The sequence below is a fragment of the Echiichthys vipera genome, assembly GCF_963691815.1.
Source record: "Echiichthys vipera genome assembly, chromosome: 4".
NCBI classification, from domain to species: Eukaryota; Metazoa; Chordata; class Actinopteri; order Perciformes; family Trachinidae; genus Echiichthys; species Echiichthys vipera.
The window spans coordinates 19,946,493-19,958,911 of NC_139829.1; the positions used below are offsets into that span (position 1 = coordinate 19,946,493).

The 12,419-nt window shown below is 41.8% G+C and overlaps 1 protein-coding gene across 1 annotated transcript in view; it reads left to right on the plus strand.

Annotated features, from left to right (window-relative positions):
• The first annotated feature begins 10,346 nt into the window (after positions 1–10,346).
• The window catches only part of ank1a (ankyrin 1, erythrocytic a), a 46,240-nt gene continuing 44,167 nt past the window's right edge, over positions 10,347–12,419 (plus strand). Inside the window, exons 1-2 of the mRNA XM_083912515.1 lie at positions 10,347–10,463; positions 11,307–11,336. Coding sequence (XP_083768641.1) covers positions 10,437–10,463; positions 11,307–11,336 — 57 coding nt within the window. The 5' untranslated portion in view covers positions 10,347–10,436. The remainder of the gene's footprint in view (positions 10,464–11,306; positions 11,337–12,419) is intronic.

The window sequence follows — 12,419 nt, forward strand, 5'->3', positions numbered from 1 at the left end:
TGTTCTACATTGTGGCATTTCTGCTGTATAGATGTTGTGGTCAGTGCCGTTTTTGTGTATTGTGGCTGCTGTGTATTTCCTGTGTCGCTGTTTTTCATGTGCTGTGCCTGTGTTTTGTCTGGTTTTATCTGTTTTTAACAGTCAGGAACATGTTTGCCAAAGGTTTTATTGCACCTATCTAATAGATGATCTTGAGTCCATTTCCACTCTGTGGAGGAGAGATCATCTAAGTGCAATTAGGCTGCTGGGAAACTTGTTCCAGACGACCCTTGCCCATGATGATTTCCCCTCTAATCCTACCTCCCCCTTGCTCTCATGTCAAATTCCCTACTCTGCTGATCTCCATATTGCTCCCAAACACTCTGGAGCAACATTGGCTTTAACCTTAAATCAGGTGTCTCAAACTAATCCACACCTGATCCAACAAATCCAACTGTGTGAAGGCGATTCAGTTGGTTGAATAAGTCAAGTCAGGTGTGTTCTTGCTTGGTTGGAATAAAAACCTGCAGCCACAGCGGCCCTTTCATGGATCAGTTTGAGACACCTGCCTTAAATGGACCTCCATTGAGCAATTTACAGCTGACAGTGTGATGAATTTGGAAATGCAGAGACATAAGAACAAAGAATATTAGGTGAACACATTAAACACAGAATGAAGGTGACAGTTTTATCAACAGACAACAATATGGAGTATTGTCTTTCCCTCGGTGATGCTCATGAATGTGTGTGCATTGGCAAACTATTTTTGTCTTTTGAATTTTTTTTTAACATTTGTGTGAATGAGTGAAAGAAGATTTTTTCTTTTATTTGATTTTCTTTATCTGACAGTTGGGATGATATACACCATCCTGTTAGAAATAAAGACTCAATGCAGCTGCAACTGCTGACCCAGTCTAATGTTCTTCAGGTTTGCAAACAATACCAACCTGATAAGCAAGTCGGACCCGATGATGGTTTGCAAAGTACATAAATTACAAAAAGGCAGGAAAGGGAAAGGGAAATAGAATAGAGACATGCAAACACCTTGTATGTAAAGAGACAGAATGAAAGAGTCTGCAGTGTGCAGTGATGGGTTGTCCTGAAGAGGCCCTCGCTGGCCTTTAGTCAGTACATCAGTGGAAAACGGCAGCAGCATCAACCAAAAACAGGGTGTCTACCTCCTCAACTGCTGTTAACTAGAGTGAAACAGCGTTTCTCTCTGCCAGCAACCCATAACTCCTTTCTGCCCCAGTCCTGCATCTTAATAAAAGCTCCAGCTTATTTCAACTTTTAAATTGTTATTGGTGTCAATTTAACCTATAAGAGAACATTGTGCACACCAAAGGAATTAAAGAGACTGAAAATGTGACAAAATTGCTTAAAATAAGTACAACATGGCTACAAACACGAATGTTCGGACAATCATGCAGGTTGTATACAAGCCAGTAGTTTAGCCTGATTATCTTAAGTAAAGTCAGTAATAATCTCTCATTGCACAGAAAAACTGTGCAAGCACAATTTATGACGGTGCCAGTCGGCCTTGCTGCCCCTTCGTCCCAGTGGCCAACCACAGCACTGCAACTAAAATATCCCCTGGGATCCAAAAAGCTTTTGTAGCATAGACCTTTTATAAAGGAGGTGTCTGTAAAACTGTTATCAAGAGACCAACTGCAACCAAGGTCAGTTACCACTCTTTGAAAACTGCATTTTTAATCCATGGAGGTTTTATATCTGTGAAAACTTAGCATAGTCTACAAAAGTAATATTTTCCCCCAATGTAAAGCCTATGGGTCGAAGGAACCAGGAAGAGAGAAAACCTTTTATCACTTATGGAGAACAATTCCCAGTCAAATGAATAGTCGCCATCTTGGAGTCTGGTATGGTAACTTTGATTAAAGCTTACAATAGACAGTCTGGGTAGTGATTTGAAAGTTTTTTTTCACTTTCAAATAAATTTGACCAACTTGTTTAGATCCTTATTAGTTTAGATTGTCTCACCGCTCGTCTTTGTTACCCTGCTGGACTTAATGTTAGCAAAGTTTCTGCTTTCCGAGATCTCAACAAGTAATGTGGTCAAAACAAAATGATCATAAACAATGTAATAATAATGATACAATTAAGTTTATTCAAATAGACCGTAATAAACTATGGTCTATTAGTCAATAAGAGATCTGCAGCATCTTATTATTTTTAACACGCTCAGTTGAAGATCATTTGGAATAATGCAGATTGGTCAGTTGGCAGCTTGGTGATGTAAAACTCCCAGCGACCCTCAAACCGATTTCACAAACCATGGCTCTTTCCCTGACGGCTGATTTAATTTACACCAAAATCTAACGCTTCATCAAATGCCCTGTCCCACCCCACCCTCTCCTGTAAGATGCCCGAGATCTGTGTAAAGGCCGTGTCCCCTTTGCCACCATTAATAGTTAGTGGGACTGCCTGGAGAATATCCCTTATCACCCCACAGCTCTAATTACCCCTCAGTGAGTCCTTGGAGACAGATGCTCAGGGAGCCAAGCCCCATTCGTCACAGTGCGGCTGCATGGCAGACTCAATATGAAAAAAAAGCAAACCGTCACATTCTGCAATGTCACATAAATTCTCCCCCCCGTCTCAGTTTCTCTTTTCCAGCTGCTCCCCAGCCCACTGTAGATGCAGACTACATTAGGAAGCCCATTCATGTCCAGCCACCAGCAGTTGGCTGTAATTTGTTTCGGCTAGGGGGGCAGAGTTTAATTTACATGTGAAAGGCCATGGCATATTCAAATATCCTAACTCTCATTTTTGTCCCAGGGTTATTGATACCAGCTTCACAGGATTCAGATTAGAGGTAGAGGGGTCTTTACTGCTATTGTGCAAAACTGCAGAACTCGTGTAATATTGTCTCAGTTGGCCAGATACCAACTTTAGGAAGAAGACAGGATTCTCCTCTTCTTGCTGAGCCATTAAGAACTGATCTTTTCTGGCTTTTTGCAGCAGTGAGACACCTCATGGGAACGGTCTGGCCTACAAAGAATACTTTCAATGGAGCCATCCACAGCAACTATAACCTAAATGGATTTATAAATGCAGACCACACCTACAGAACAGGTTCACTGGGTTGTTACTGGGTTGAATAAAAGCTCATCTTTAGAAGTATGAATTTCAAAGTTTGAGCAAAAATTCATGTAGCATTGCAAGTGGCAACATTTTCTTTATGAATCACAACTAAACACAGTTATAATACCATCAGTGCTGTGAAGCAGCATATTTTACAAATTCAGACTAGACATTTTACTCATTTTAGTCCAAGTATTAACCCATCAAAAAGGATAAACATAAGGCTGAAATGAAAAATGTGATGCTTTAGCCATACACATGAAATATGCATATTACCGGTTCAAACTGATCAAGGGTACTTATTTGTATTATTTTGTCTCAAAGCAATGTGAATTTATATCCCCCCTTCAACGTTTAGCTTGTTGCACACAAGGAATCATGAAGCCATGTCTCAGTATTTTCACTTCTGATTAAACCTTTTTTACTTTTTTCACCTGTGACCCTGTGACACTTTAACACTTTTGATTTGTTTTATCTTTATTAACTGAACAACATTTTTGACTCTCTTAAAACTATTTTAACTTTGTTTGACCTTTGAAACAGCATCATTTTTTTCTTTTCTATTGAAATTTGAGGCACCTTAGTTATCATCAGTGTGAGTTTTTGTTTGACAAAAAGAGAGAAACGGAGCAACAATCAATGTGCATGCATGCATGCATGTGCATGTGTTTAAGGTGAATGCGCAGCGTGCATGGGAAAGGTTGAAGTATACTCCTAAAGAAATGCTGGTCGGAAAGTTTGAAAGCTGTTGCGACGAACAATCTTTCACGCCCACTTTCTGCTGAGATGGGCAATATGTGTGTGCATACGATCGGGTATGAAAATGTGCAAAGTTCCAGGTCCTCCACAAATTTCCTGACATTCCTTCTTCCACCCAGGCCTTAGCAGTGAAGACCTGGTCGGGTGAGAAGAATGGAGAGTACAATCGAAATCAAGTAAAAAATCGAATCAATAGCCGGTACAGGTCTGCTCAGTGTTTCAAACACTGACTCTCTTTCTGAGCTACTCTTACCCTAGGACTGGTTTTCCACACACCAGAACAGGAAGAACAAATATATATATGCTTCCTGTAGCTGTAATATTGTCATTTTTTTATTGTTTTAATTTGATTGCAACCAATTTACTTTGGCAATCAAACTTTAACCATAAGCATAATACCGTAGTTTAAAAGGACATATCCAGGTTCCTCAAGCACCTTTTAATGAAGCACAGTAAATTATTTTATGCAGCCCGCCAACATTAAAATGATTTGGTACACACCAAGAGTCCATGATTCAGCTGTTATTATTATTATGTACTGTGGATTAACAGGAAAGCACAGCCCACCACAATAAGGAGTTAAGGGTTGAGTAAAATGTGATGTTTGAAGCCCCTTGACCTGAACCCTTACTAGGCATGTGAAAGTGGAAATAGCCCAAATACTGTACATGACTTCCTCAGGCCCTGTCAGCTTCAGACTGAGTTGTACACCATCTCCATCTCCTCTTCCAACCTGTGGCTCATGATCTAACTGCCTTGCTTTGATGACCAGCTTCTCGCACCACCTTTAAAATGAAAAAATAGAAACAACTTGGCCTCACATGGTCGGACGTCAGGTTGCACGACCTTGTTCAGTTTGAGTATACCACTGCTTGAACTGTACGCCTGCATATGGAAGGTTGCTGTGAGCTGCATACTGTATGTGTGTTGAATGGTAGCGAGCGTGTGTGTTATGCCCCGCATGTGCTGCACTGTAGGTGAATGTGTGTGCTGACGCTTACATGAGTGTGTATGATGAGTGTGTCTGTGTATTTGTGAGTGTGTGTGTGTTTGAGTCTGTATGTGTGCGCCACAGCATTAAAGTAGGCAGGCGGAGGCAGTGGAGTACTTCACATCAGTTTTATAGTCTCTCATTTGAATGCCCTTACAGTGACTGATGAGAACATTTCCTCTTAATTACTTACATTTAATAATTATTTACACGTCAGTATCAGATGCACATAGCAGCTCAGCATCTGGCCGCTGAGACAGCAGACATGAACTTCCTCGAGTGGAAAGCGGCGTCAAATATGTGTTTATTTGTATAATACGTAAGAGCTGGGCATACAAGTAGTATGCACAGGTCTCTCTTTGCCGCAGGCGGCCACTCTGCCGCTTCAGTGTGGATAGCATGATGTTGGCAGGTGTTTGTGTAAGAGAGAAGGGGGGGGGGGGAGAAATCCAGGTCTGACTCAGCAAAGCTGTGCAAATGAAGATGCCATCAGACTGTCGACAAGACTGTTGAAGAAGATACTGCTCAAACATCCACCGAGGTACGCGTTCAGTGAAGTGCATTTATTTATCGACATGGTTGCCGCTGCGCCCTCGAGGTCCTCCCTTCTGCCAGCTGTGCCAAGTACCTCTCTTCTTTCATCTTCTCATTTCTGGCCCGTTTCCTTACCGCTTTCACTCTTTATGATGAGAAATGAGGCTGTTGCTGCATTGAGGCAAACAAATGTTTGGGCTTGCCATACAAATGGTGATGACATTTACAGGACATGAGATGACTGTAAACTGATTTAAAATGTAGTGCACTTAGCACAATGTAAGGCAGATAGAAAAGGATTAGAGAGTGCACATACTGTAGGGTCACACACAGAGTTATTAAAAAAGAAAGAAAAGGCCATCTAACTGAATGTTGCTTTGAGATATCTGAGGTAGAGCCAGACCAATACAGCAGCCAGGTCAATATTATGTTCTTATTTGAACTTATCCCTGGTCTATCTCTATCAGCATATGTCAGCTGATAAGTAACAAGAAGTACAGCATAGAAATGCCTTTCGATTGAAGCTGTTAATGAAAAAGTTTCATCTTAGCGTGTTATATTTACAGAAAAAGTTCTGGGAAATAAAGAATAAATTATTAATATCACTGTTCAGGCCCACATAAATGTATTTAATATCAGTTAATCAGTTTGGTTCTGCGGTTGTAATCGGGTTTAATTGCACTTGATTTTGGACCTTTTTAAAACCAGCCACTAAGACATGTTTTTGTTTATTCCTTTAGCTTCTAAAGGGAAGGGGTTTCTTTCTGGTGTCCCCATTTGGCAAATATGTCACAATCTCCTCAAGAATTCAGCTGTTAAAGTTCTAGATACAGTTTCTTCTCATTTGTCAATAGCTTAATGTAAAGTAAATGTTGAATTTGAGGAAGGAATGCTACCTTTACTGTCTTAGCTGGGAAATGTTTCCAATATTGCTACTGCTATGACTTTTACCATGATATTGTTTTCATCAGGCATGTAGTCTGAGGGTCCTCAGTGAATCCATGAAATGCAAGAAATTGTTGAAAATGAATGGAAATAAAAAGTAGACAAGCTGGTTGACAATTAAGGATTAGACATCAAACTGATGATAAAGTAAGACAGGATGACATTTTTCTTTTTGCTGCACTGCTCCCTCAGAGGACTGAGTTCAGTAATATTCTTGCGGGACCTTTAATAGACTTGCATTTTGTCCCACTTTTAACAGCCATGTGGACGGTGGCAGGTGAAGTCCCCCTGGAGTTTGTATTCCATAGTTTCAAGACAGTACATTAGATCTAAAACTTGGGCCGCTTCAGCTCTGCGTCTATTAACCAGTCTGATTGAATTATGGTGTGGCTGCTCGGATCCTGCCTGGTGCTGAGTCAAGCCCGGTTGTGACTGATGGTTCGAGCCTTTGTTTTAAATAATGGAGTCTGTGTTCGCTGCAAGTGCTCAGATACGGCATGCACATGAGAGAGGGCACGTGGAGAGTTGTGAGGACAGATTCTGTCCACAGTGATGCTCTTTCTCTCTCCTCCTGCACATCTTGACTGTATTTACCCTTCTGTACCGTTCCTCTCCACTTATGAAGAGTAATGGCAGCCTGGCCCTGTGCTGACATATCACTGCTGTCATTCCTCTCTATTGCCTTGATCTTTTCTGCTCCCCTCCCTCGTCCGAGCATTTCTAACTCCCTGTTTTTTGTCTTCCACAGGTCATTCTGGCTTTGTCACGTTGAGACGCATGTGCAATTGCTGAGGCTTCTTTATTTACTGTATTTGTGATAATATGTAAAGATGAGAGTGAGCCGGTGTGCTCTGACATGTGACATGTAATCTGTCCGCAGATGCAAGGCAGTTTTAACACCCGCTGCTGTTAATGCTGAGTGAAACGGCTCCTCTGTCAGCTCAGAGGCCAAGAAAGCTTAATGTATTAATGTATCACAATGCTTGTGAGGAGGAGCTGAAGCAAAGGATAAGGAGGTGAAAGTGTGTGTGCGACTGTGGGAGAGAGTTTTGTACCAGGTCTGCAGTAATCAGCCCGACCCAGCCCATGCCCTCTTTGCAGCAGCTGCAGGCCAATACTGCAAAGCATCAAGCTGCCACTAGAGGGCCATTCTCCATCCATCCATAGTACAGTGCGTGTGTGTGTGTGTGTGTGTGTGTGTGTGTGTGTGTGTGTGTGTGTGTGTGTGTGTGTGTGTGTGTGTGTGTGTGTGTGTGTGTGTGTGTGTGTGTGTGTGTGTGTGTGTGTGTGTGTGTGTGTGTGTGTGTGTGTGTGTGTGTGTGGTATAAGAAATAGCTATAGCTATAATATGAAACACAATGATTCCATACTGAGGGTGTCTTTCTTTCTCCAAATGAATTTTACTACAATCCCTGAAGCTACTTTTCCGTTGCTCCCTCTGTTGGCTTGGAGGATGTTTAGACCTCCATTTATCTTCTATAGTTCATATGTTTCTCGCAGATTCCTGGCAGACCTTGTCTAGCAGGGTGAATCGCAGTAGAAGTTTCATGCCCTTAGCCAATTATCTTCACCTGGACACAATCCCTAGCTGGCTTCCCACTCAGGAACTTAGTTCATTGCATCTTGTGATCAGACCTGCAGGGAACTGTGAACTGGGAAATGTTTTTTTTTTTTTTTAATTATTAAGCCGTGAATTTATATTTGTTTCATCTGTGTGGTGTTAGGCAACATCTGAGTGTGTGAAGTGCCAGAAAACTCCAAAGTTTGCGTGACAGATTTAAGAAAGACAGTGTTGATGTTGATTCCACCCCCTTCTTTTCAACTCTGTTCTCTGAGACATCAGGACACGGGCAATAAACCACCACAAGCAGCACACGTGGACAGCTGTAGCCCTTTATCCTGCCAACAAGAAGGGCTCGACATGGGGTGCATAGGGCACGTCTGTCCCAAAACCTAAATCAACCTGTGACAAAACCAGAGTGCGGCCTTATGCTTTCTAATGACCCACTCTCTGTCAGTCAGTGAGACTCCTGCCTCTGTAAGAGCTTGATATAATATACCGCAATGCTGCTTGAGACACTGGCCCAATCACTTTCTTTGTGCCATGTTTTCGACCAAATATTTTCTCAGGTAAAAAAAACAAAACAATTGTCTTTTTTTTTTTTTAGGTTTCCGAACTTAAAAATCTCCTCCAGATATCTTAAAATGTTTATCCGTCTGATTGTTTTGTTATTTTCGCAAAGTTTAATTCTCTTGTTTGAAATTCTTCAAATTACATCTCCTTTTTCCTCATTGAAAATCAATGAATACCGACTTTTTTTCATTTCAAAAGTTTAACTACTGGACACAAAATGTCTCCAACTTCACTCAGTGTATTGGAGGCTTCAAGTCTCACACTTCTGTAACTTATATATTGGACCAATCTTGGCTACCCACGTAGTTGCACAAAAACATGCTCATACACATATTAAAGGTGAGCACTTTCCAGATGAAAGTGAAAACCGCTTTCTAGTGTCGAACTCTGCACATACATCATTCTGCACAGTAACAAACATCCAAGTGAATAATACAGTCAATGTTACAATTAAACCAATATTTTCCTTCCATTTTCTTTGACAAGCATTTTGATTCACTAGTAGGAAGACATGTAAAAGTGTGACTTGTGTGTTATATTAAAGGTATATAGAGCTGAGGAACATAGGGATGACCCCCTTGATAAAGACCTCCAAAGACATCCTCCGTCATCACTCACTTTATTGTGCCACACCTAAAGGAGGTCTAATCAATTAGGACCTGATAAGTTATCTTTTTTCTCCTCAGATGAGTTGAGTTACTCTCTGCAGGCAGATCCAAACAAGGTTTATGTCAGGGGAAGAGTTGCACTCCCCTTTTTGGAAGACCACAGGATAATTTGTTATGTCTTCACGGACATTAGTGTCCGTAGTCCCCTGTGCCACATTCTTTGGTGGCGGAGCTCTCATCACTGTCCAAACTCAATACTGTGGACAGGAGAGACATCCCACGTGATGTTTTTGGCCAGGTCACGGTCCAGTGGCACTGAGAAGTGCGTTGCCTTCTTTCTAAATTGCCCCCCCCTCATTCCCCTCTCCTACAAGCATTTATCTCTCTGCATGGTTTTGGCAGCGATGTGCTTTTCCCAGCATTTAGCCAGGAGAGGGAGAGAGAAGGGGAGAGGTAGAGAAAAGGAGGCCTTTTCAAGCAGGGAATGACGGACGCTTTATTAAAAGAGGCAGGGCCTTTTGAGAGGCTGGCCCCTCCATGCCCCCCCCCATCCCACCCCACCCCATGTGTCTGGCCCATTGTCACGGGGCGGTGGCAGCACCCACCCCCAACACACACACACACACAACCATTCACTTTGTCACTGTAAGTCACCTCATAAACTGGAACAAACCCGCTCCACAAAAAACCCACACTCATTCTCCACAGTAACTCTACCCTATTCTGACATTGCCTGGTCCATGGAGAAAAAAAAAAGATTGTCTGGCTGTCACAAAACATACAGGAGACACAGAGATGGGCGTGACGTGTGGGGAAGAAGGGACAGGAGAAAGGAGGGATAAAGTTGGGGTGACGCGGAGTGTTTGGGTGTGCAACAAAACCTGAAAGGTGGAGAGGATAGATGAGGTGGAGAGCAGAACATAGAGTGTGATGGAGGATAGAAGAAGGGTGAGAAAAAGATGGAGACGAAAGAGGGGAAAAATAAAAGGAGTTTGAGGCAACAGAGGAAGGTTAGAGAAAATGGGGGGGGAGTAGCCAAAACGAACCAGGATGTAGGCAGGAAACCCACGGTGAGAGTGTGAGGACCCTGTTTTTTTAGGTTTTTTTTTGCTGTGTGTGAAATGTGTTTCTTTAGATACAGGCAGCATTCCTCCAGAGATAAACCCCTGGGCCCCCCGTCCCCTCAACCCCCACCCTTCCAAGTCTCTCCACCCACCATGCTTACTCAAGTGTGTATGTCTGGGCGTGTGTGTGTGTGTGTTCACGTTGGACGGGGGTCTGCGTGCCCTGTACCGCAGCACTTGCAGGGGTCATCAGAAAAGACAGCTGTGTGTTTGAGAGAAAACCGAAAAAGTGAGAAAGGGAGAGTGGAGGGCCAACAGGCATGCCAGTCAAGACCGTCACTTTTGGAGTGAGTACCACCATCTCTGCTGTTCTCCGTCTACTCTTCACCTTCCTCCTTCTTCTAACTTAATCTCTGTTCCTGTCACTCTCTCTGTCCCTTCAGATTACTTTTTCCACCCGTACGCTTCTCTACCACTTATTTTTTATCATTGTCTTTTTGAAATGTTTTCTTGAAATCATCGGTTTAATTTTTTCTCAGATGTAACGCACCTGCCAACGCTTCCTGTCTTCATCCTTTCAAATCTGGCAGTGATGGGCCAATACATTCGTCATTGGCTTTTTACCCAGTTTTAAAAATGCATTTCCTTCATATTTACTTGATGTATCTGTATTTTACTCTTTGTCCATTTTGTCCAGGCTCCTTTCCATTCAGCACATGCCTCTCTCTGTGTTTGCTCTCTGTTTACTAAGTACCATTCTTATTCCGTCCACCCTTTCACATGAACTGTTTTTGAGACTTCTCCCTGCCTCTGCTGTCAAAGCTCGTTCTTGTTTTCAGTTCTGAATATGCCCCCGTTGTTAGCAATGACAAAGTAAATTGAGAGAAAAAGTAAACAGTGGTCCTGCTTAATAACAAAGTGATCTGTCACTTATGAAACTGGTGACCAACTTATTATGGATTTAATTGAAGCTCTAAAGAAGTGATGAAGCGTTAAAAACGCAAGTAATTGCTTACTGCCTCGAACATAAACCGTCCAGCAGCACGATCGTCTGGAGGTTTCTTTGAGGGTTGTGGTGCATGTGCGCCCAAGATTAGTGTAAGTGCGTACATGTGTGGGTGTGTACCGTGTTCTGTCTTTCCTCCTTTATCTTGTTTTTGACTTCATTTGTTCCTCTGTTTGATGTTCAGATTGTATGGTGTCAACCAGGATTAGCCATGGTAAGTAACCTAGAGGTCAGTAAACTGATTAGTGGGTCAATTAATGAGATTCTTTCAGTGTTGCTTCACTGAAGACTATAGACTGTTTAATCTACTAAGCAACATAGGGCGCACACTCACAAGGCCCGGCTGCCTGGATGTGTATGAGTGCTAATTTTGTGTCAGCAGCAGTTTACCTGGGGAACTGAGAGGAGATGATGCAACTCGTAGAAATGTGCTTGTTGTGTTTACACTTAATCCGTCTGCAGTTAATTTTGCAATGCAGTCAGTTGTTGCTTTTTTTTTTTGTTACTTATTGCAGTATTTCATCACTGTATCATGTATTTCCTCACGAAAATAAGAGATATTTGCAAGTAAATAGATCAACTGGCCAAAATGAAAAGAAAGTGTTACACAGAATAATGGCTAGAAGTAGTGGAGTTTAGTATTTGCAAAATCTATTGAAGTAAAAGTAGCAATATAGTGTATAGTGTAAAAGTCCTGCATTCAGAATACAGAAGTATTAAAAGTAACAGTACTCATCATGCAGAATGATGACTTTCAGAGTGTTATACTGTATATCATAATCTAGCTCAGCTGGTCTGTGGGCCCCATAAAGTCCTTTGCCGTGCCCGGGGTTCGAATCCAACCTGTGCACCTTTGCTGCGTGTCACCCCCTCTCTCCCCACTTTCCTGTCTATCACTCTAAAAAAGGGCAAAAACAACATAATTTGATTAATGTTAATGATTCTTTAAGGATGTAAGCCATGCTTTAACACATGTAAGTCACATTGATGTGGGAGCTGTTGGGTACTTTAATCTATAACAATACATATTTTTTAACAAAACACATCACATGTAAAATCTTGACTAACTGCAGCTGTCAAATTAATGTAGTGGAAGAAAAAAGTATATATAGTATATATTTCACTAGTAGTGTAAAGTATCATAAAAATAGAAATACTCATTTCAAATGTTTACTGAAGTGCGATACTTGAATAAATGTACTTAGGTACTTTCCGCCACTGCAAAAATAAATAAATAAATGGTGCTCACAACCCCTCTGGGTTTTATGTTGGGGTTTTAGCAGGTGCAAAGCTCAAG